The following is a 25,351-nucleotide window of genomic DNA, read 5'->3' on the forward strand; positions in this document are numbered from 1 at the left end:
GACATTATAAAACAATACATTTATTTTTTTTCTCAGCAGCATTTGACAAAAAAAATTCAGGTAAAATATGTTCATTTTCCTTTCATTAATTACAAAATCATCCAGTAATATAGTAATAACCTTCATTAGGTTAGCCAATAGTGAAATTATTGGCCAAAACCAAAGATTATACATACTAAATGCTACACCACAAATGTCACAGTTTAATTTATTTCAGAATTTGGAAAACAGTATGTGATATTAGATATCATTGAAAGTTCTAAATATAAATCATTAATCATAAAGTGTTATTGCCTGGTTTATATCAGTCCCTTTCTCTTAAATAACAGGAATCCTATCCAAATACTACTGGAACATTTCAGTATACACCTACTGTAACAATACAATGGATAGACAATCACATTTAACAAGACAGACTGGCTTAATTGTCTTTTAAACATGATGCTTCTAGGGGCAATGAAATATTATGTGTTGTTTTGAGTCATTTTGATTTAATACAATATCATCCCTATAAGTAAGTCAAATATACTTGGGCTAATAATATTGAGCAGTTCATAAATGATCTCATTGTGTTATATTTATGTAGGTTGATGTAATATATATTAGAAAAAAAGATACTGTTGAGGAACAAACTGTGAACATTGGACCAAATCATAAATTGGCTCTTTTTCACTGTGTTGGCCAGTTCACAAATGAGGTATATAAATATGCAGGATGAGATGTCTGTATGATACCACTGGCGGATATAAAGTAAAATTTCTATGAAAAAAAAAAGCATCAAAGCCCTGGGAATGAATCACAAAGCAACATGAATTATCTACACACTACCATGTTCACCTGTCACTGTTTATCCTAAGCAAAAAGCATAATGTGCTGCACAATATTCTATCAGATATAATCAAAATCTCTTAAAAAATTTTACAAATGTACAACATATTCATAATTTTTTTTACCATCAGTAGTATCAGTGCAAAGATATACATATAGTACGTCACTCACAATAAAAAAAATCATAAACATAAATTGGCATAAGAAACAGCAGAAGGCATAGTCTCCATAGACTTTTTAATCCTCTGTCATAAAAACATCATATCTAGTGTTCTCAAAATAATCTTAAGTTTCATTTTTGTTCAGTCTGCATATAAAAATAGATTCTGTGCAAAGAGGGACAGAATGCGTGTTTTCCCCATTGTATATGTGTTTGTGTATAAGAGAAAGATGTGGAACGGTTATATGTCACTGTCCTCTTTGACCAGGTTGGCCGTGTCCATAAAGGAGTCTTCTGTTGGTGAGTACATACTAGATTTCTCTCGCTTCACAGGCATTGGAGGTGGCATTACAGGTGGGAGCTGGCTGACTGAAGTGTCCTCTGTACTCAAAGCACACTGTTTGTCCTGCATCTAAAATCATACAATAATACTTATGTCTTTTTCAGAATTATTTGAACCCTTTACAATAATGATACCAGTGGGTATACTGTATGTTTAAAAGGTCATGTAAATTTCCACCTGTTCCAGACTTGAAACCTGGTATGATGACCTTGGTTATGTTTAATCATCTTTTTTTTCTACTTAATACATTAATTGTATGTCAATTTGTTTATTTAAAACAATCCCGCATGTTCATCCTTTTCTCAAAAGGTAAAAATTATTTTAGAGTTGACTCTAAATTACTTAAAAGAAATGTATTTAAATCTCAATGAAGATTAGTACCGGAAACATTTATGATTTGTAAATTTAAAGTCTTTTGTGAAAATGTCATACCTCTGAATATGCTGGATTTTCAAATGTTGTACCTGGTTTTAGTTTTTTCTTGAATAAGTTCCACTTGGACTCCTACAACATACATAAACAATTGTAAAAGATACAGGCTATTGCTTTGAAATACTGTATATAGTGATCTGATCTTACTGTACCTTTGTTGTCTTGAGGTCAGTTGGAATATTTTTCACCTCCAGTGTCTGTTGCTGTTCATTGTACACTGGGTTCGCAAATACATTCTCTGTTGAATCCCCACTTATATTCACAGTCACCTGATCAGTGAAGAAAAGCAGCAGAAATTAGCCCAATTTGTAGTGCAGGGACAGACTTTATACCATACATGAGGTAGTATACTGTATATCCCGTCCAGCTTTACCTGTGTGGCATGTATGACTGCAGCATCAGCGGCTGTGCCTGTTGTAGTGGAATAGAGAGGATTCTCAAATGTGACAGGTTCCCTTCCAGCATCAGCAAAATTTTCATTCTGATAACACAAAAGAGTTGGAAATCAGAACAAACTCACTATTTCAATCTGCAAGAAATTAAATGATGTTATTTACATGATGTCACAAACATTTATGAATAATTTCTGGAAGATAAAACCCTTGGCAAAACCCTTTATTTGGGAAGCTCTAAAGTTGTCTTTAGAAAGAAGAACGAAGAATGTTCAGTTATCACCATGGCTAGACTGTTCATGATTACTCTGTAATGTATCCTTATTAAATGCACAATCACAAATCTCTGAGACATCTGTTAAATACAGATTTGTCATTTAAATTATATGTAGTTTTGAGTAGGTATACATTAGTGTTTCTGACAACTAGACTAATGCATCTTGGCCAGGCTGCTAAACATGAGAGATTTAGAGGCCAGCTGAAATGATTGTGGCTTTGATAAAGATGATTAAGGTCTTCTCATATATAACTAACACATAGAAAAGCTTATACTACATTAAACCTCCAATCCATCCTCAGGGGTTTTGACTTAAGTTTTTCCTTCAGCATTTCTTTATAAAGCATTCATGCAATGCCTATAAATGTGAAATGCTGTAGTTAGAAAATAATGAAAATAAAAAAATTGCATGCTGGATTGAAAACTCCAGTTGAAATAAAGCAGGTTAATGGATGAAAGAGTAATTCATTTGGACCACTCAGTCACATCAAAAATGTATTTGTAACATTAAAACTCAAGTTCAAACTGGACTCAGATTATCCTTACGACTTCAATGTGCTCATAGTGCACTTAAGAGTTGAAGCTCCAACTCATACAGTAGTGTTCATTTAGGACAGTTTGATATTTACCAGCTGCATGGCCCTATCAATGAACGACACCCCCATAGTCTGAGGATCCATGGTGACATTGTCCCCTGAACGGAAGGACACACCGTTTCCTGTGTCATTTGACTTGGCCAGGCTGCTCAAGCTAAACAACATACAGACAGACAGAGAGGGAGAGACAGAGAGAGAGAGACAGAGAGAACATGAACAGAAAGCAAGCTTGTTCTTAAAATATATATATATATATATATATATATATATATATATATATATATATATATATATATATATATATATATATATATATATATATATACACACACAGTATATCCTCCAGGTCAAAGAAAGCTGAGTTTGAGTGCTAAATAAATGAATGCAATAGAGTACCTGGGTAGCTTAGGCATTGAAGGAATGAGAGAGCCTGTGCGTCTGTAGTTCAGGAAAAGCCCAATGGCGAAAGCCCCACTTAGGAGAATAATAATCACTGCCAGCAGCACAGCCACTGCTACACAGAGAACAGGAGAGATATTTGTGAGAAACTGGATATCTGTGTGTCAGGACTACACTCAGCTGAATAAAATGTTAATGTATTCCTGTATTTCCTTCACCTTTGCTGAGTAATACAGAATGAATTATACAGGAGTGTTTAGTCAGCACCACGACAGTAGGTAAATAGAAAATATGAAGAAACCAAGATGTTAATGAATAATTTATCATGCATTCAGCAGCCTTTATCAAAATCAGTTAAACTCACACTTGTATGACATATCATTAACTTGCTTCATTAATGTATAAGACACTAGATAAAGGACACTACATGGCTGGTCTTAACTGGTTTGGGAAGTGAGAATAATCATGTTACCTGTTCCAGCAGGTGCTCCTCGGGACTTTCCTATTTCACAGTGCTTTCCCGAATAACCATAAGGACACCTGTGGGGGCAGAATATCATCAGATAACAATGAGTAACAAACAAGATGTTTGCCTCTGTTCATTTTCTCCATTACTCAATCCTTTATCCATCAAGAGTACTCTTTACTGAAATTCAGTTTGATGTTTAGTGTTTATTGTTGCATTCCTCCGGTTAGACTCACTTGCATTTTGGCAAGCCGGGCCTGTCAGTGGAGCATGTTCCACCGTTAATGCATCCACATTCAGCCGGCATCGGTTCTTCTGCTTGGCTGGCTGTAAGGGAAAGACCCAAACATTACAAAAACCCTGCAGCCACAAGGGTATCAACATAGACTTGATATAATTAGTAATGCTCCAAAAACCAACACTACCAAACAATAACAACAACAATAATAGCTGTGTTACATTTATTTAGCTTTTACACTGCGCTAGCAGAAGCATGTCAGAATCATGTATATGGTCAAAATTAATAATGCTTGACATGTGACAGAGAATCACAGCATTATCTAAAATTAAAATATAACAAAATGTTTTATTTAGTGAAATATATAATATATAAAAATAATTTAGATCTTCTATTTCAGTAAAACAGAACTGAGTTTGATCATAATTTTTTCTCATGGCTTGTATGCTTTCTATATAAAAGCTAAAAGTCAGGCTTGAATGCGGAGGCCGAGAAGTGCAAAACAAATGAACAAATCCGAAAACACATTAACAAATCCGAAAACAAATTAAAAAATCCGAAAACAAATGAACAAATCCGAAAACAAATCAACAAATATGAAAACACATTAACAAATCCGAAAACACAACGACAATTCAGACAACCCGGAAACGGTTGGTATAGTTTGTGAATGGAAACTTACCGATCATCGGACGAGACACCTGTCACTCAAGATATACAGGTATGGAATCTTATGTGTAATGTGTAAAGTTCTCCGTTTAAATATAAGAAAATAACAGAATTAATCCACAGTAATCCATTCCATCCATCCATTCCAACTTTTCCCTGCGGCAGACTGTTGAACTTCATGTATACCTTGAGTGACAGCTGTCTTGTCCAATGATCGGTACGTGTTCCAATCAGAAACTATACCAACCTCTTCCGTTGGTTGTCTGAATTGTCGTTGTGTTTTCGGATTTGTTAATGTGTTTCGTGCAACGATTCAGACAGCCCGGAAAATGTTGGTATAGTTTGTGAATGGAAACTTACCGATCATTGGACAAGAGACCTGTCATTCAAGATATTCAGGTGAATGAAAGGTGTCTCGTCCGATGATCGGTAAGTTTCCATTCACAAATTATACCTACCTCTTCCGGGTTGTCTGACTTGTCGTTGTGTTTTTGGATTTGTTATTGTGTTTTCGAATTTGTTAATGTGTTTTGCACTTCTCAGCCACCGTACTTAGATATTTTAATCTGAAATTTCGATGGGCCGAATTTCCTGAATCCCATTGGTAAACATTATTCATTAGTATAATAATAACACAGCTTATCTGAATAGATTAATAAATAAATAAATAAATAAATAAATAAATAAATAAATAAATAAATAAATAAAATAAAATAAATGTAATTCATTACATTTAAAGGGGTTTTTCATATTTCACTACATTAGCTTGCAGAGTAATTTTTCTTTCACCTGCATCACACTCGTTCTCATTGAAGCTGATCGGGGAGGAGCCTTGTGGACAAGCACAGGTGTATCCACCAGGCCGAAGCAGACACAAATGACTACACACATCTTTACAGGGATTCAACACTAAGGCAAAAGAATGATTGCGATCAGTAGATGAAACCGTAGTGCAAAAGTTTTCATGAATTATAATGAACATATTCACTGTAATTACTTAGTGAGTAACTGGATCTCACCTGAGCGGTTGTATCTGTGCTCATGATAGATGCGGACCTGAGTCAGCCAGGGGTTTATGGTCAACATCTTCACTTTATCCCCCTTTCCAAACTTGTCAGCCTTCCACACTTCACCCCTGACCTTTGTTGTCCAGTACACATGACCTTCAAATACATCCAGACTGTAGGGGTTTCCAATATCTACAGACAAGACCAGGTGATTAATTAATTCAAGACCAGGAAAGAAAATGTAACTGAAACTGATCCCTGGAATAACTGGAATTTGTATATGTATATACCTCCTGACATGACAATCTTCCTGTCTGTTCCATCTGGTTTCATTGACTCAATAATGTTCTCTTTGGAGTCACACCAGTAAATCCTGTTTCCATTTAGGTAATCTAGTGTAAGTCCTGTTGGCCACCCAAGATCCTCATCCAGCAGCACCTGTCTGTGCTGGCCATCCATCCATGCTGCCTCAATCTTTGGTCTTCTTCCCCAGTCAGTCCAGTACATCATACTGGGTGACAACAAAGACAAAAACACATACATAATATGCTTAGTCAAGAGGACATTTCAACAAGTACAGGCCAATTAAAATGTTACGGTAGTTACCCAAGAGCTGGGTTGACAACTATTGCAGCTGGTTGATCTAGATCAGTATGGATTAGCCACTTTCTGTACCGCCCATCAAGCTTTGCAACTTCAATTCGATTGGTGCCAGCATCTGTCCAATAAATATGTCTAAATATAAAAGAAGGTAGACTTAATCCAGGTAAGCAGAGCTCTAAATTTTAACAGTAATATCAGAATAACTGCAATATATGCAAAATAACTAAATACACAATAAGTAATGATATGTACCGCCCAACCCAGTCCACAGCAATTCCATCAGGACTGGAGATGTATCTCAGGTTGAGATCTACATATTTCATTTGGTTACTACCATGGTCATCAAATGTGGTCATATGTGCCCTCTTTATGGAGCCAAACTGAGCACCATGACCCAAAATGGTCCAGTACACAATACCTGAGAGTAGATAAGTATATGTAAGTACATTGTAATGTCATGCGTTATGCTAATTTAAAAATCATCCATGAAACCTGTAAGTCAAGAATAGAAATCTGACATAAAATAGCCACATTAAACATATAGTCAGATATGATTGCGTTTCATTAAACAACTAAAATGAGCTAAACTAATATAAATACATTCCCCAATGCAGAACATTTTTTAACTGTAGTTTCTAGATAGAGTATGGTCTTACTGAGCCCCTGGTCCTCAGGATCCCAAATGTAGTCCAGAGCATGAATGTGTTCAGCATTATCAACATAGTCAGAGTACTGCTTAGATGACAGGTTATAGCGACGGATACGCACATTATCAGGCAACAGCAGCACTGGAGGATTGCCTGAGACAAATAACGGACACTTTGCATTACATAAATACTTTTAAAGTACAACAAAACAGTCACAAGGTTAAAAAGAAAAGATAATAATAAACATATTATTATCTACATTTTCCTGGAATTTCAATTATTAAAAAAGTACACTTGCTATTAAAAGAAGAAAGAATGAAATCCACCAAAAGCAGTGTCTTAGTGATGCAAATCTAAATAAATGTTGTTATTCAGTCATTCATCTTCTCCAACCACTTTCTACTAGGGCAATTGGGGGATTCAGAGCATATCCCAAAAACACTGGGTGTGTGGTCAGAACACACAATATATGAAATGGCTGCTGATCACAGTGGATGGATGTAAATTAGCAAAAAAATCTGAGGTTGCCTTTTGTGCTTCAGATTTAAGATATGCACTGAGATATGCAATTTCCAGAATGACATCTATAAGGTGCCTAAACAAAAATCTGTGTCTGACATGTTCAACAAGCATGATGGAGCACTGGGTCACTTTGAACAAAATCACCAGCTTCAGCTTCTTCATTTAGACTTGGTAGGTAAATATTTGTCATTTGAACTGCTGTTTTAATCCCATTATTGTCTAGCATACTTGGCAAACAGGTCACACACAGATATTGCTGTATTTACTCTATATCTTTATGGAAACTGGGAGTTTCAGTGCTAAGCTTGGACATAAAGCATAAAATGCAACCTCAGAGTCTGGCCAACAACTGGCAATTTTACTGTATACTAAATGTAATATTTTTTTTATGTATCCATCTATTGACAGTACAATAAGGCTGCTGCTGGTGGATGTGTTATCCCTATTCAAGATACAGGGATTATAATGTAAGAACAGATACATGGAGAGAAACAAAGTGAACATTTATGAACAATGTTAAACTAAACTAGTAGTTATAAGCTCCGTTGCTTACCTTCAGCAGCACATTCAGTCCCAAGTTGCGGTCCCACTGAGCGGAAACCCTCAGCACAAAAGCACTCATAGCTGCCCTTAGTGTTTTTGCACAGCTGGGGACAGGTGCCATAGAGCTCACACTCATTCACATCTGTAGAGAGAAAGATGGAGACAAACACATGTTTGAATTTTGAGGAGCTGTTGTACTCACTATGATGGATGCTGCTGCATTTTCTTTAAAAGTCTACAAACTAAATTACCAAAGGTATAATTACAGTATAACAACGTATCAAAGCCTATATGCCGATTTACTATTTCTAGTTATACTGTTGATATGACACTGTTGGTATCTCAAATTACTATCTCAAAGAGTACTATCTCAAAGAGTATTACCAGCTGCAAATAAAATACCAGGTCTATATTAATCCGCTTGTTTTTGTACATTATCATTTCTATAATGGTGTCTAATTCATATGGACTTTCACAAAACTCAAGACTAAGCTTAAAAGAATGTGAAAATAAAGATGTATAATCACTCATATAGCAAATACTGTATCTTCTGTAAGGGGATGTTTATTTAAGATTATGGAATGAGTATCCTGTGACAGCACTTTGTTCTTTTAGGTTTTCTGCCACAGAAGAGTTTTCAGAATGGAGGTAATTGCATTTTCATATAGACATGTGCATGCAATAAGAGAGACTGGTGTGGAAATGACTTTCATGGACATCAAAAGTTCATTCCTGTTCCACCTTTTTGCAACTGTCCAGTATCAGAGAAGAAGATAATAACACTAAATAATACGAACTACATTTTCATTGATCTTCGGTGTTGTGTAAAAGTAAACATTTTACAATTGTGTCTTTTATATTTCTGTGGTGTTCAAAGGTTTGTACAGCTTTCCAGTGCTTTCAGATTTTTTCAGTATCAACCCTTAGACTTGGGCAACATTTACCATGAAAAAGTCAGTTACATTTCTAACTAGAAGTAACAATAACTGCTAGCAGTTTTAGAATAACTTAGTCACTAAAATAATGCCAATTTCAAATTATTTTTTAAACAAATAGTCTTAGTAGTGTATTCAGATTTGTACCTTTCAAGCTTTGAACAAATTTTGAAATGTATTTATAAGATTTTCAAGCTTCTGTTCAATCCTTGAACAACTTTTACTTTTACAATTACTACTTGTAATTTTAAATTTTGCACTGCACTGAGCTTTCAATTTCAACACAGTTTACTTTAAACCCTAACACCATGATCAACATTTGTTCAGCTATTACCTTGCCCTATATACTGTATATAATAAATATGTTATCTATATACTGTAAATGTACAATTTATGCAAGGTTTAGGAATATGATTTGGAAACTAGAAAACTATAAAAAATTATTTACTCTATTTACATGGACTTCTCCGAGTTTAACCCTTTATGTACAGACCCTCGTATATTAAGGATCTACAATTTCGGAAGTAGATTACAGTTCTGCTGTTGGTGCTGTTGTTATGTGTATGGATTTATTTACATACCCTCACAGGAGTTCTTATTGTCCTCTCTGGCTTTGTAGCCCTGCCTGCAGGAGCAGATAAAGCCTCCACCTGTCAAGTCGGTGCAGTTATGTTCACACAGATTCTCACTGCAAGAGCGTCCACTGCCACTGTCTAACGCAAAAAAAAGGGGGAAAATACACGTCAGTATTTATCACATGACACTGCAATTCTTGCCACTTAGCATAACATAAAACAAACAGACATCATGAGTAAATGTGGTGTGAAGGCTGGTTTGTAGTGTGTGTGTATGTGTGTGTGTATATGTGTGTGTGAGTGTCTTGTGTATCTGTGTGTTTGTTTAGTGAAGGTTAATGTTACGCACTACAGCCCAACTCATCAGTCTGGTCTCCACAGTCATCAAAATCATCGCAGACATACTGCAGTGGAATGCACTGGCTGTTCCCACATTTAAACTCATCAGTAGTACAAGGCCCGTGAGTTGGAGTCACACCTGAAAGCAGAAATGGTAATCACGATGACCCATTACAGAGATCTCTGCTGCATGGCCGCATATAGGAGTGATACATACAAGAGATAACTCACTGTAAATACAATTGTTTATCAGCATCAGAAAAGGTTTATATTACACATTCATTTGCAGATTATTTAATCATATGAAGTCTGTTACATATTAATATAAAACACATAGATTGCTGCATTTAAAATACCACTAAACATTTTAGACCATTAAAAACTAAATCTAATAGTAGCCAGCAATGAATGATCCTGTTTTAATTCACCAGTTACCATGTTGTTTTCTGAAAGGTTTTGTCTGCTAAAATGTATTTGCCCCTCTGTAGTTAGCCTGTACTCACAGTGCTCCTGTTTTTCATCTGTTCCATCTCCACAGTCATCCACAGAGTTACAGAGTTCATGGCTGTAGATACAGCGGTTATTGTCACAGCGGAAACGGAACGGGGGTTCACACGGGATATCCACTGGAAAAAAGATGCATAGCATTCATTGATTTGTATGAGTCACTACTTTGACTTCTTGGTCAATGGTTATATGTGTGTACAGCCTCTTACAGCAAAGATGCAGCTCTTCGTCTGATCCGTCTCCACAGTCATTGTCCCCATCACACCTCCAGTGCTGCTGAACACAGACATGATTCTTACACTCGAACAGGAATGGAGGACAGTATGTGCCATTGGGAAAACGGGTAGCTGCAAAGGACGGAGACATTATAAATATATTTGCAGACAGTTCATTGGTAAAAAGTGACCTTTGAAGATTTAGATCATGTGTCTTAATTTGGTTGTATAATGTAAAATTCTGAAGCTTTTTTCCCCTGAATACATCTTGTTACTTAATACAAGAAAAGGGATCTGAATAATGTGAATCATTCGTGGCATATACTTTTTGTATTTTCTAGCAAAAATAAAATTTATTTAATTTGAAATTAATTTGACTGTTTGGGATCTAGCAATATTACTGTGGGTAAATAAAGTATAATAAATCTGAAGTTAATTATGCAATGATATTGTTATAATATTGATGAAAACAACTCAATCTTCATATTCTGTAAAAATACAGTGTAAATGTGATTAAGTAAGAAAATATATGGAATTACTATTCAAATGTATAATTTGGGAAAATCAGACAGCGCTAAGTAAGATTAATGGGAAAGGAACACATTTGAAAGAATTATGTCAAAACAGCACTGCTATTTTTTTGATGTAGTAGATACAGAAATGTTGGGATGGGTAATTTCACAAGAGAATGTCTCAAAACTACATATTGATAACTCAGTGATCTCTATTTTACTAGAGCTTCCAGCCAGTAGTTGTGTATGCAAAGAGGAGGAACTCACGGCAGGTTGTCTCATCAGTGAAGTCCATGCAGTCTGCACTGCCATCACATTTGAAGCGCTCAGCGATGCAGTGACCACTATCACATTGAAAGTATCCAGGATGGCAGGTCCGCAACTCTACAACACAGTCAGAGCAAGAAACATTACACTTCACACAAGAGTCTCCGGTCTACACAAACAGGATAAAAACACTGCTTAGTCAAGCAGGAATGGATCACACAGCCTGTGCCATTTGCCTTGTATCCAGGAGGATAGAGCTAGACAATGTTCTCATTGGGATAGAAAACTAGCAGTGTGCATCTCTTCGTTGCAGGAAGTGTGCAAGACCCGTGTGGCAGAGCCGAGCACTTAGCATTCTTCCCTAAGATGCTCATAAATGCTGTGGAAAGCCAAGCTATTAAATAACAAAGCTCTAGAAAATGGTTATAACACATATTGCATTTATTTGTTTAATACATTTACAGCCATATTCAAAATACATAAATACTGGTAATTATTTAGTTGAATGATGCTTTACTTTTGTATAATTCTCTGTTAATGCCTCATGGTTAATGTATTATCATCAAACATCTTTCCTTTGTAAAACCAGAATTCAAAAGTGCTCATGCATGATGCAACATGATTTGTAAGTAAATAATTATTCAGCCATTAATTATATGGCACATAATACACTATAAACTAATAAAAGGTGGTTTTGCATCAGTGGTTCAGGAGAAAGTTTGAGAATGAGGTTGCTACGCCCCCACTGTATACTCCCGCCAGCCAAACAAAGAGGCTCTGCTCACCACAGTCTCTTTCATCCGAGTTATCCTCACAGTCGTTGTCATGGTCACACACCCAGCGTTCAGGAATGCAGCGCAGGTTGTCACAACGATACTCGCTCTCCGTGCATGCTCGAGGGTCTGCGGATGCACAAAGCTGTGTCAATCTCTCTCTCTCTCTCTCTCTCTCTCTCTCTCTCTCTCTCTCTCTCTCTCTCTCTCTCTCTCTCTCTCACACACACACACTCTCTCTCTCTCTCTCTCTCTCTCTCTCTCTCTCTCTCTCACACACACACACACACACACTTTTTTATACATTCAAAATTGAAAAACGTTTTTTTTCCATTTTATTAATTCATGCTTAAATATTGTATTGTTTGCTTTACACAGCACAGGCCACAATAGTAACTCGCAATGTAACAAGATATAAAATAACACACATATCCAGGTGGCTGATTAAGCTCTTTAAACTCTCTGTTTATTATTTATTCATTCCTAAAACTCAGTATTCAGCATAATACTATGGGTTATACAGTAATAAGCCTGAAAGCATTGAAAACGTGTGTGGTTATAAGAATGAGGAATAAGTTTACACCTGCTGACAAGTTCTGGGAGTTAAAAGATTAACACAGTGAAGTGACAGCAGGAGGAAAAGACCAAAGTCAACGAATTAGAAGAACAAGAAATATCACACAAGCAATAAATCCAGTGATTCAGTTATTAATAAGCCAAGTGAGATTGAAGACTGGGTGTAAGCAGAGAGAAGTTGATGGAGAATTTTGGTGCAAAACCACAAAAAATGCTGCAGTAAATCTCAGACACACAAACCAAACGTTTAACACTGATAATAAAGTTGGTTATGCTGTGTTTTGCTATGTTACAGGATTAAGAGGTTATCTAATGAGCCACGGGTTGTTTTTCACAGCCTGCCACGGTTATAAAGATCCCCCTCTGTTCTGAGGGTCATTTTTATGAGGTGAGTTCATAGATGAATTCATTAGGAGGAGTGAAGCTGTGCACTGCAGAACAGCAGCTCCTGTGTGGGGGGAAAGACAAGTGCTGAAAAAATCAGCACCCCTTTCAGTGTAAAAACTCAGTGATTTAGCGCAGGTTCCCATCAGCCTTTCACCCAACTCACAACCTTCAACATGGAGCTTTATCTCTTTTTGTTTGTACTCCAGTTTTCTGTCTCTCACTGTCTAAGCTCCCTTCACTCTTACCTCCTGTTTCTCCACAAGTTTTTTTCTTTAAAACTCACACTTTCACACTCAGAGCTATGGTTTAATAAGGTTTGTGTAACTATTTTACATATTAATGATCCTGACACAGATTAACTTTGACATCTGGTAACTCTGTTTGTTATACCCTTGATTACGATGTTACAATGGTTTTACTTAGGTAAGTCATTATATTGGGTTTATAATGATGGGTTTTTATATAACATGGTAGAAAAAAAACATTATCTCCAACTTAGCTTACTTAAATAAATAAGTAAAATAAATACAATTCTATCATGTTTTGCAATTGTAAGGAATAGTTAATACAAAAAATATGCAATGTTTATTGCTATTTATATGTCAAATGTAACTACAGAACCAGTACTATTACAATTTCATGACTTAGTTTTAGTATTCTGTGGCTTTATATTGTGTGCACAATGAAGAGTTGGTTCACAATATAAAAAATATAATGCAAAATAATAAGAAGTGCCAGATTAAACACTTTATAATATTTATAAGCTGCTGAATAATTATTGATTTATGTAATAATTATTATATAAGTACTACTCATGCAGCAATGGTATATACTGGCATTATATATGACTTTTATTTAAATGCTTGCCATTATTGCATTCTTATAATCTTAAGTTTCTTAAGTTTGTCTTTCTGAACTTATTTAAATGTTTCAGTCATCTGTTGCTGTTTTTGTACATCATTTTAAGTCCCCATATTTTAAATGTTAAAGACAAATGTTTTTATTAAAGTACAGAGTGTAGACTTTATTAAAAAATTTTACTTAAAAAAAGTTTGCCAGCCTTCGAAGTGTGAATTAGATGTAGCTGATTTGAGCAGTCTGAATGGGAACTCACATAAAACTGACTTTTACAGCAGAGTAACTCAGCTATGAATACTGTACGAGCAAATTTTCCTGACTGCCATCTTTATTAATGATGCCATTTTGTGACATGATTAAAAACAGAAAATAATTGATTGCTAAAGTCTACGCAACTGTAATATGTGATATACTGGATGGACGAGAAAAGCATTTCACTGCATGTCGTACTCGTATGTATGGGTATGTGACAAATACATTTTGAGTTGAGTTGATTATAGTGGAAAGAACTGTCTAATTGTACAGAGCATTTTTAGGTCATATCCTGCAACTTCACTAATATATGATCTTTAGATTAATCTGTAAAAAATGGGTATTTTTTTTCAACAGGTAAACTGCAAGGCTTGACCAAATCTATGCCCGTGTAGGTCACATTCCATTTGTGAACCTTGACATATATTGAGAAATGGAAGCCGTCAGGTGTTTTTATTCAGAACATAGCATGATCAAAAAAAAAACATTTTCTGAGATTTATGAAATACAAGCTACTCACTGCAGTTGCGTTCATCTGACCCATCTCCACAGTCATTGTCTCCATCACACTTCCAGCGCAGAGGGATACACTTGTGGTTATCACAGCGGAAATCTCCAGCAGGGTCACAGGTCAACTCCTCTATAAACATGACACAGAGGTCAAGTTTTAATACACATTTACTCACAAAAACTAAAATCCATTCATTAACTATATTTAACATCCACTCATAATGTAATAAAATAATAAACAAATAAACAAATAAATAAATAGATGTTTTAACTTCCACTTTCTATGCACAAAAACACAGTCAATAAACTAAAGAAAAGCCTAAACAAAATGTAGTTTCTTGATGACAATCAAAGTCCTGAACTTAATTTAGAAACCTACAATATGTAAACATGCTCACTTAAAATATATATATTTATATTATATACTGTGAACATTCCGTTGAGTTTAAAACATGACTTTGAACAAGCACTGTATCTCACTTATCCAACATTGTTATCTGGACTAATTTTACAATTTGGGTCTGCAAACAGAAGAGATAAATGAGACATTCTTTAGCACCTTGTGGCATGCTGTTTAATACAGACATGGTGATAAATGTAGCATTACACTTTGAAGGGAAAGCAAAAACGGTGGATTTAATTACAGCTAGGATGAAAGTAGCAAAGGGAGTACAGACACCTCCCTCAAAACACACACACACACACACACACACACACACACACACACACACACACACACACACACACACACACACACACACAACATACACGTACACTGAGCTCTGAGTCATAGCAGATACGCTGCAGGGAAGATCAGAGCACAGACACTGCTGAACATTCAGACACACACACACACACACACACACACACACACACACACACACACACACACACACAATCCAAGAGGTGCCCCACCTGGCATTCTTATGCTCAGATTAGGGAGATCTCTCCTCTCTGTGCAGGATGGCACTAATGGAGTGGGGGGGATGCTGATAACACTTGGGAGGACTGGAGTTTTGCATGTGTGAGTATGTGCATGTGTGTGTAAGGGTCAGACTACAGAATACAGAGCTCAATCTGTACTGTCAGCATGCATAGGAATTTTTATTTATACATACATACTGCATTTGCATAGACGCACTGACATATCAATTGTTTTATTAGTTATTTATGAATATTCCATATACAGTAGTTTAACAATAGTCTCATTGCAGTTGCATCACTAGTATTGTTTCAGCAGTGCATAGCAACCAGTAGATACAGCATCAAATAAATTGTTAATGCTGATAGAAATGAACTGAAACAACTGAATTTACTGGTGAATTACTTAATCAGATATTATTTTTTAATTTCTCTGATTTAAAATTTTCTCTAATAAACACATTTTATTATTCAGTTACTATGCATGCATCAGAACAAATGTGACATATAATCATCATCACATATTTAGTATATTAGCAAATTGTGGTAAGGTATTTTAGATCACAGCTCTACATATAATGATAAAAACACATATAGTTGCTATTTCATTTAAGGACAACCACATTGGATTAAACTGGTGCCTGATACAGAACTAGACACACAGAAACCATAAATCTATGCTGTAGCCTCAGACTAGCAAGGGGTTGAGGGTAGAGGTCAGAGAGAGCCATTCATCAGAGCAGGCTCTTCTCTTGCTAATGGACAACTGGAGTGTGAAGGGATGAATACATAATCATCTCCAATATCATCACACAATACTTCAAACATTGTATGAAATTAATTCTCCTAAAAGAATTCTATTTACATTATTAGCATATTCTTACCCTAATTGCAGGAATTTACTCAAATTAAGTTTACAGTATTTATGCTGGTTTAAGATACTGCACGTAAACTTAAAATGTAACTCTTGTAAAGATCACTTCTAAAGGAGATTTTGTTTACAAGCAGTGCTTTAAATTGAGAATATCATCTGGATGTATTTATTTGACAGTTTTTTCTTGTACAGTGACTAAAAGGTGAGGCAGGATATCATCCAAATACAAAGCTGACTACTGTAGTTGAGTATTAAATACACAGCAATGACTCTAGCAGACTTCAACTCACCAGCTTACTAGTGAAGTTACTAGTGAAGACGTTTGCTGTGTGTTGCACTCACCACAGTTCTGTTCATCACTGTTGTCCCTGCAGTCGTTTTGTCCATTGCACAAGGCCCAAAGAGGTACGCAGCGGTAATTTGTGATGCAGTCAAACTCAGTGTGGTTATCACATCGATACGCTGGACCCACTATGAACAGAACAAAGCAACAATCAACAACACTGTGTAATATATAATCAGATACCTACAGTAATTCAAATATGCCACTTAATGGCAGAGATTATTCTGACTTCCACCTCACATCCTATTTTAGTCCTCCATACTCTTGCACCACACATGCTACCCATTAAGCAGTTAATGATACACTACTTATTATGAACATTAGCAGTACAAGTGCTGCACAATTTATACCTGAATTAACATCTAATGACATGTTTATGCACCATATGGCCTTCACCGTTTCTTTAATGTTTGTCATATTCTCTAATGCTGATCGTAATGTCTGTGGCAATTTGACCTTATGACTTGTACGCAAACATCTAACACACTCAAATCTACATGCTTTCATGCATTTATTCGTAATCTTTTTTAACATGTCTCACTGCCAGTAAAGTGAGTAAAGTGTTTTACTCAAGTCCATTTCGATTCTGCTGAGGGAGTCTATTAAGAATTTTATTTGCATGCTTAAAAAAACAAATTTATATATCATACACGCATGATATATATATTACACGCATGACATTGCATGTGACATAACTCATGCTATTATAATTTGTAACTCATATAGCAATGGAATTTATTTTTTATTTTTTTTTTGCTGTATTCCAGCTTCTCTTACTCTGATCTGGTAATATATATGCTTATTTTAACTCTTCTGCAGCAATCTCACATGTGTTACCTTTATTTTGGTACCATAATTTCACCTTGTAGTTTTTGAGATACACTCATTTAAATTAGAGCATCTAATTTTCAAAAAAAAACAGGCAGAAAAATAAGCCTAGGGTGGAAGAGGTTAACTAATTCCACAGGTTCGTTATTTTAAATGTTACTAAATCAGAAGCATAGTGCTTGTTATTATCAATAGTAGTGCTCATTATTTTTATCATAGTGCTTATTATTTTATCTTAGTTTAAGAAGCCATACTATCAGAAATGCATAAAATTACACTAAATGCATTATGTTTATAAGGTTGTCTGCCATACATGAAAAACCTGATCAAAATAAAACACAAGACTAACAGATGCGACACTCACTGCACTCATCGATAGGTTCATCCGAGTTATCTCCACAGTCATCATCTACATCACATTTCCAGCTCTGAGGGATGCAGCGGCCGTTCCTGCACTTGAACTGGCCGGGACGACATGTTCTACTTGAGCAGTGTGAGGGCTCCTCATCTGAACCATCTCCACAGTCGTTCTCCCCATCGCACTGCCATGCCTCTGGGATACAGCGCTTATTACTGCATTGCCACTGATGCGTCTCACATTGGTGTGTTGCTGAAAGGGGAACAAGTCAACTCAGTGTGAATATTTTTAGTGAGTTTTTATATAGCATATGAATGATTAATATTAACAAATATTTTGCTACATATTCTGAGAAAGCTCTGGAAAATCATTATACGACTAAAGGCAGTTATTGGGGTGTCAATAAATCTTAATATTAAAGCTGCTTAAATTAATTTGTCAGTAAAAAATAATACTAAATTAAGCTCCATGTAATTTGTCTTTGAAATGATTGTACTGATTAGATCATGTATACATTAAGCTATGGGAAAAGTATACTGTATGCAACTAGAATTAATAGTACACCTCTTGGGCTGCAATATAATATTAATTAATATATATTAAGTTGAAAGGATGTTCCAGAGGGATTGCATAATTTTTTTTTCCATACCGCACAGCACAATGTCCTCATCAGATCCATCAGGACAGTCGTGGTTTGAGTTACACAGGAAAGGTGAGCTGGTGCAGTTTCCATCATTACACTGGAATTGGCCCAGTCTACAGTGGCGCACAGGGCATGTGGATGGCTCATCAGAACCATCCCTGCAATCAAGCTGCCCATCACACTTCCACCAGATAGGGATGCATCTACACAAAGAAATTGAAAGTACAGAGTGAAAGTTAAAAAAGGATAGATGTAGGTGTCATAATGAAACAAAACAGAATCGCACACCCAGGCCTGACAGAGGCAGAGGTGTGAAGCACTCACCGCTCATTGTCGGCACATCTATACTGTGTGCTGGAGCAGCTGGGTAGGCAGCGGGCCACACCCCCTATTTGCAAAGTCAAGAAGTGGTCAGGGCACTGACAGGTGTATCCCCGCCCGCCAGCTTTTAAGAGACATAGATGAGAACAGCCACCGTTGTTCATTCCACAGGGATTGGTTACTGAGGACCAGGAGAGAAACTGTTACACCACATGCACTTACCACAGAGAAAGAGAGGTTGGAGGTTGACCTCCCTCCTACAGAGATAAGACAAGGGTAGCTAAAGACTTCAATCTATCTTGGGAAAATATGTGATTGATAAAAGGGATTGACTTTCCTGGCCAAAGAGGGGGAGGAGAGAAAACACTTGCTGCATTGTCTTTGTCTTTGTAAATATTGGCACATACTCGAAAATGGCTTAAGTAGACATTTAAAGGAAGAGATAATGATCAGAGATAATTGGAATAATGGCTCCAAAAGGATAAAAGCCAGCAGTGGAGCTTGTGATTACACCCCGCTTGAGTTCCTCTGTCCCAGGCTCACCTATGGGCTGACGATATGGGTGAAGCACGTGGATATCAAAGGGCCTGTGAGTGGTGTTGACAAGAGCTTGGCGCCCAGTGCCGTTGTATTTATTGCCTTTCTCCACTGTTCGAGTATTCCAGTCAGTCCAGTACACAGTGTCCTCAAATACAGTTATGGCAAATGGGTGAGGAAGCACACCATCATATACAGTGTGGCGATGATGACCATCTAAATCAGAGTACCTGCGGAGCAGAGTGGATTTTAAAATAAATTTCATTTATTTAATACCACTATATTTATAAAAGTTGAACATTTACTTACTCAATGTAGTTGAGATGAGCATCAGCCCAATAGAGCATATCGTTGGTGTAGTCAATGGTAAGGCCATTGGGCCACTCAATCTTGGAAGTAATGATTGCAGACTTGTTGTTGCCGTCCATCCCAACACGACCTATGAAGGCTTTATTTCCCCAGTCAGTCCAGTACACATATCTGCAAATAACAGACAGAATATGTTTGAGAAATTAGTGTTATTTTATTAGACAAGAGCATCTGAATGTATACATCACATGCCATATATAGTATCTAACATTTCAGTATCCTACACAGTTGTCACATGTCAAATGTGTTACAAAATAACATTGAATTCATATCATTTATGTCTGTGAAGAATAGCTGAAGAAGTCTACAATCTGTTTCAAACTAAACTCAAACACTCTAATTCATATCCAACATTGACTCTGTTCTTGTTTAAGGGAAAATGTAAATCACCTGATTTTCTTACAGAAGCATCAATTACTTTTTTATACTATTTCATACATCACATCAAATTTTGCCCCTTTTGAACATTACATTAAGAAACATCTTATTATTATAATCTTGTTATCTTTATTGTTTAATTAACTTTTCTTTATATAGCATTAATTATATTTTTGTATATTGTTCTAAATATATATTTAACAATAATTATATTTTTACTCAGTGTAGTATGAAGTAAAATCTGATTTTACAAACAATAAAATTCCTTTCCATGCTATTGTAAAACGTAAAAAAAAAAAAACCTGAACCAGAATTTTTTTTAAATAAACTACTGAAAATCAAACTTAGGTTCAGAAAAAAGAAACAAGTTTGAAAACTCCCTAAAAGCACACATATTTGTAACACAATTTAATTCATACATTATTAAGTTTGACAGTGTCTTCCGGACTATTTTTAAAACAAATGATGTCACATAATTATGTAGTTTAAAATTTGCAGTTATATTTAAAATACAGATTAAAAAAAGACTAAATACTAGTCACTCACCCAAATTTTGGATGCACCACAATGGCTCTTGGATTCTCAAAGCAGTAGGTGTTGTTAGCATCCACACAGTGTTCAGCCAGTTTCCTAACAAATCGTCCATCTAGCTCAGACACCTGCAGACAGTCTAGAAAGCTGTCTACCCAATAAAGCTTCCGTCCCACCCAGTCAACAGCCAGGCCTTCTCCATGCATAACACCATTCAGCACGACCTCTCTGCCTGTGCCGTTAAAGAACATCCTCTCCACCACACGACGGCTCACATCGATCCAGTAGAGACGCTTGTCAATGCGGTCAAAGTCCAGAGCCACAATGCTGCTGAGGCCCTGCAGGATGAGTGAGTAGGCTTCTCCATCTGTAGATAAGTTGCGCAGGTAGTAGCGGTTGCTGAAAATCAGGTAAGGGCTAATGTTGCTGTTCTGCCTGCAACGATGCCCATCTGGCTCCCGCAGGAACCCTGGTGCACACTTACACACATATGAACCCAGTGTGTTCTCACAGATCTGACTGCATACGCTCGGTGTCTCTGAACACTCATCTACATCATCACAGCTCTTCTTATCAGACATAAGGCGGAAGCCAGGACGGCATGTGCACACAAACCTGGTGGGGGTATCGGTGCATTCGTGGTCACAGTGGTGCACAGATGGGTCTGTACATTCATTAACACCTGAAGAAATATCAAGCAATTATTACTGCAGCAGCAGACCAAGTCAAGTTCTAAAATATCTTAAATATCCCTTAATGACAAGGTAGAAGTTAAAAGAGAATGCTCTACAGTTATAGAGCAATATTACAACATTTTTTTCTCTTCCAGTATTGAGTATTCACTGCTGAAAAATCAAACTCTCCTTGTGCTAACTGTATTGCTTAATTTCACATCTACTCACCGCAGCCTTTCTCATCACTGTTATCATTGCAGTCATCGCTGTGGTCACACACTTGGCTGGATAGTATACAGTTCCCATTGTCACACCTAAACTTCCCAGGAGGGCAGGTAGGGGCTGGAGTGTGGCACAGGTGAGGCAGCTCATCTGATTCATCACCACAGTCATTATCGCCATCGCATTGGAAGTCCTGTGAGATACAGCGGCCATTCTGACAGGTGAACTGATGTTGCTGACAGGCCTGGTAGGTACAGCCTTGCTCATCGCTACCATCTCCACAGTCATTACGCCGGTCACACCTACAACACAGAACAGATGCAAGACAGATATTTGTAAATGAATCTAAATCAGTTACTCTTTATTGTTCAGCCTTCTTTTCTTCACTTGTTATAGATGTACAGAGGTACCTTACATTTGCCTGCACATATTTATAGATATACAGTACAAGTTTATTTTTTCCTGTGTGTAGTAATATGAACACATCTATTTATCATGGTAAGTATACACAGACAGTAATATTAGTGCTGACCTGTATGCACTGCGAATGCAGAGGCCGTTGCTGCAGGTGAATTCAGTGGCAGAGCAGGACCTGCGTGTACAGTTTTGGTGCTCATCATATGCATCTGAGCAGTCTGCATCTCCGTCACACACCCAGTCCCGAGGGATACACTTCCTCTGTGGGGGACGATTATTCACACAGGTGAACTCCAGTGGTGTGCAGGTTCGATTATCTGAGAAGTCAAAACCCACCAAACTGATTAGAAAATGACCATCAAAAATTATTTATATTTACAGCATAATGGTATTGGTACAATGGTATCGCTTGTGGCAATTTAAAACATGTCTTGTTACAAGCTCTAACCTGTGGCAATTTAAAATACAACCTTCATCAGTTGACATTAATCAACAAAAATAAAAGTTCACACTACTCTGTTCCTTAAAGAGCCAGTATTTATGAAGGGACCACAGCATGTCAAGTAGGAGTGGGAGCCAATTATACTGTTTTAATGCTTCTATTTTTAAATAATTTCAAATATTTATATAATAATATATTCAAATCTCACATACACATCTGACAGTTTAGTCCATATGTGGACTACATAAATGACATTAATAAAAAAATGACAAAAAAGATGTCTCTTCTGTAATAATAACCTGCATGCAACCAAGGCTGTGCTTTACAAAATAGACTACTGAATGCTAAGGAGATTGAATGGAAAGAAGTTATTTCAATAAAGACATCTGTTTTTTTTATTCGGTTCTCCATACATTTTAAAGCCATTACACAATTAGGGAAATCCTTTTAGGGTCATGCTGGCTGGGTCCCAATTGACTGAACTTTGGCATTTCATTGTTTGGGCTCCTCAGAATCAGGCTGCATATTGTGAACAGACACACTGGACAGAAAGTGCATGACAGCTGGAATCCAGAGAGAGCCAAGCAGCATACACAACCACAAAGCAGCGAGTCAGGCAGAGGAAATCAGGAATGCAGATTCCTCACTCTAACACTTTAGACATCAGCCACGAGCCAGGCTCTTCTGCATTTCTATTGAGCTGTCAGACTGGTCTACATTGAATCAGGAAGTACAAAAGAGGGGAGTACAGGATGGAAGAGGACAGCATTGAACTGGATAGAACTGGAGATATGAGAACTTATAGTATAAAAACAGAGACAAGAGAAAAAGCAAGTGAGAGAAAATGAGCTGAAGATCACTTACCACAGTTATGCCTCTGGTCCTCATCACTCATGTCCCCACAGTCATTGTCTCCATCACAGATCCAGGAGGATGCGATGCACCTGCCATCATCACAGCGGAACTGGTCTAAACTACAGGTTCTCACTATGGTGGCTGTAGGATTAACACACAGCACAAGCAATGCCTAAAGATGCAGTACAATGGGAATTGAAAATTCTACTCAGATCCTGTCAAGCTAGACACCGAAGACGCTGGTATGCCGGAAACAAGTACATGAGACCAAGTATTAGATGCTACATTCATATCTTATTAAAAAGGTGTGTGTATTGGAGAATATTTAAGAAGCATGTGAAACTCAATCAGTGGTTCACACTAAAGCTACTACAAATAATACAAAGACATTCATTTTAGACATCTATAGCTTAAAACATTCCTTTTTAATAACAATCTGGGCTATCTTTATTAAAAAAAACATTACATAATTTAATACTTACATGTAAAAACATTTTAACCTGACAGTCTAAATAGACAATTATGACTTCTTAAAACTCAAACAGACTCTTGTTAGCTGAGGCTTTTTGTGATTATTAATAATTTCTTCTATAAATGTGTACTTTATAGTCAAAAAATGCAAATGTATAACCAGGAAATTATGTTTACTAATGAATAATTGAGTGCAAAACTGATCGTGGCAAGTGGCACTATCCAGAGCAAACAGATACATCTCTAGGCTGTATTCAGGAATGTTTATATATAGTGTAATGTATGTATATTATGCAGTAATTCCTAATGATGACAGTTTACTCACTGCAAGTGGAAGGTTCATCTGATCCATCTGCACAGTCAGTACCACCATCACAGTACCAGTGTGCTGGTATACAGCGCCCATTTGTGCAGCGGAACTCATTCTGAGTACACGTAGATGTTGCTAAATAGACAGAGCAGACACAAGCAATCTTCAAAGAAGGGCTTGTTTTGGTGTTTCAACACAACCTCACCTATCTCACAGATAAACCCACTATGACATGAGCTTAACTAACCAAGTGTAAATTAGAAAAAAATAGAAATGTCTTTTCCAGACCCTGTTTAACTTTAAATTCATTCATATTAACTTAATTTTAGCAAAATTATCCACCTGACCCACAAAAAAACAAAACAAACCATGATTTTTGATTACTGCTTAAAATGCTAAGTTTAAACACAACACAAGCTTTCAGTATGACTATGTCAAATGACAAATTACCTGTTTACAAAGCAAGACTGAAAAAGTAACATGCTTGTCAATTTACAATGAAATCACTCAAAACATATTTCAAGATAACCTTAGATTTATATGTGACATACAATAGACACAGTTTAAAATCATTCCTGGACTTAAAATGGAACGTAAGTGGATCAAACACAAAACTTCATCTCTGTACAAGAAAATTTCAAGTTTACACAACATCTCACATTTGTTAATACACAGTGTCTATACATTGCATATACACTACACCTTTATTACATTACACACAGAACTGACCGCAGTGTGTGGGGCTCTCATCGCTCATGTCTCCACAGTCATTATCCCCATCACACAGGTAGGAACGTGGGATACAGATGTTGGTACTCTGGCATTTAGTGTGACCAGGTTGACAAGTCCTCTCAGCTAGAGAGCAATATATCAAATGACAATCAATAACAGAACATCCTTAAGTGAAGATTTATTCCTTTTATATCACAGCAATTTTCCAGCAAATTTGCAACTTAAAAAACAGGTCATGCTTTTTATCCATTTATAGTTAAATTTTAGCATTATAAGTTATATTATAACTGCATTATA

The 25,351-nt window shown here is 36.5% G+C and overlaps 1 protein-coding gene across 2 annotated transcripts in view; it reads right to left on the reverse strand.

Annotated features, from left to right (window-relative positions):
* Nucleotides 1-25,351, reverse strand: part of lrp2a (low density lipoprotein receptor-related protein 2a) — a 62,563-nt gene continuing 37,212 nt past the window's right edge. The window contains exons 45-78 of one of the 2 annotated variants that reach the window (XM_047814975.1): nt 25,052-25,177; nt 24,338-24,457; nt 23,551-23,682; nt 22,360-22,561; nt 21,834-22,129; nt 20,947-21,613; nt 19,963-20,133; nt 19,660-19,883; nt 19,120-19,297; nt 18,802-18,998; nt 18,159-18,404; nt 16,966-17,094; nt 14,839-14,958; nt 12,258-12,374; nt 11,473-11,589; nt 10,688-10,825; nt 10,475-10,597; nt 9,982-10,110; nt 9,639-9,770; nt 8,133-8,264; nt 7,067-7,210; nt 6,663-6,828; nt 6,414-6,542; nt 6,098-6,318; nt 5,820-5,999; nt 5,590-5,709; nt 4,130-4,220; nt 3,900-3,967; nt 3,425-3,539; nt 3,062-3,182; nt 2,137-2,244; nt 1,916-2,032; nt 1,764-1,835; nt 1-1,400 (exon numbers count right to left, since the gene is read on the reverse strand). In XM_047814975.1, the coding sequence (XP_047670931.1) occupies nt 1,230-1,400; nt 1,764-1,835; nt 1,916-2,032; nt 2,137-2,244; nt 3,062-3,182; nt 3,425-3,539; nt 3,900-3,967; nt 4,130-4,220; nt 5,590-5,709; nt 5,820-5,999; nt 6,098-6,318; nt 6,414-6,542; nt 6,663-6,828; nt 7,067-7,210; nt 8,133-8,264; nt 9,639-9,770; nt 9,982-10,110; nt 10,475-10,597; nt 10,688-10,825; nt 11,473-11,589; nt 12,258-12,374; nt 14,839-14,958; nt 16,966-17,094; nt 18,159-18,404; nt 18,802-18,998; nt 19,120-19,297; nt 19,660-19,883; nt 19,963-20,133; nt 20,947-21,613; nt 21,834-22,129; nt 22,360-22,561; nt 23,551-23,682; nt 24,338-24,457; nt 25,052-25,177 (5,519 nt within the window). In that variant the 3' untranslated portion in view covers nt 1-1,229. Of the gene's footprint in view, nt 1,401-1,763; nt 1,836-1,915; nt 2,033-2,136; nt 2,245-3,061; nt 3,183-3,424; nt 3,543-3,899; nt 3,968-4,129; nt 4,221-5,589; nt 5,710-5,819; nt 6,000-6,097; nt 6,319-6,413; nt 6,543-6,662; nt 6,829-7,066; nt 7,211-8,132; nt 8,265-9,638; nt 9,771-9,981; nt 10,111-10,474; nt 10,598-10,687; nt 10,826-11,472; nt 11,590-12,257; nt 12,375-14,838; nt 14,959-16,965; nt 17,095-18,158; nt 18,405-18,801; nt 18,999-19,119; nt 19,298-19,659; nt 19,884-19,962; nt 20,134-20,946; nt 21,614-21,833; nt 22,130-22,359; nt 22,562-23,550; nt 23,683-24,337; nt 24,458-25,051; nt 25,178-25,351 lie in introns of both variants that reach the window. The other variant, XM_027164565.2, reaches the window with a different exon arrangement.

The sequence above is a fragment of the Tachysurus fulvidraco genome, chromosome 6, assembly GCF_022655615.1.
Source record: "Tachysurus fulvidraco isolate hzauxx_2018 chromosome 6, HZAU_PFXX_2.0, whole genome shotgun sequence".
In the NCBI taxonomy this organism is placed as follows: Eukaryota; Metazoa; Chordata; class Actinopteri; order Siluriformes; family Bagridae; genus Tachysurus; species Tachysurus fulvidraco.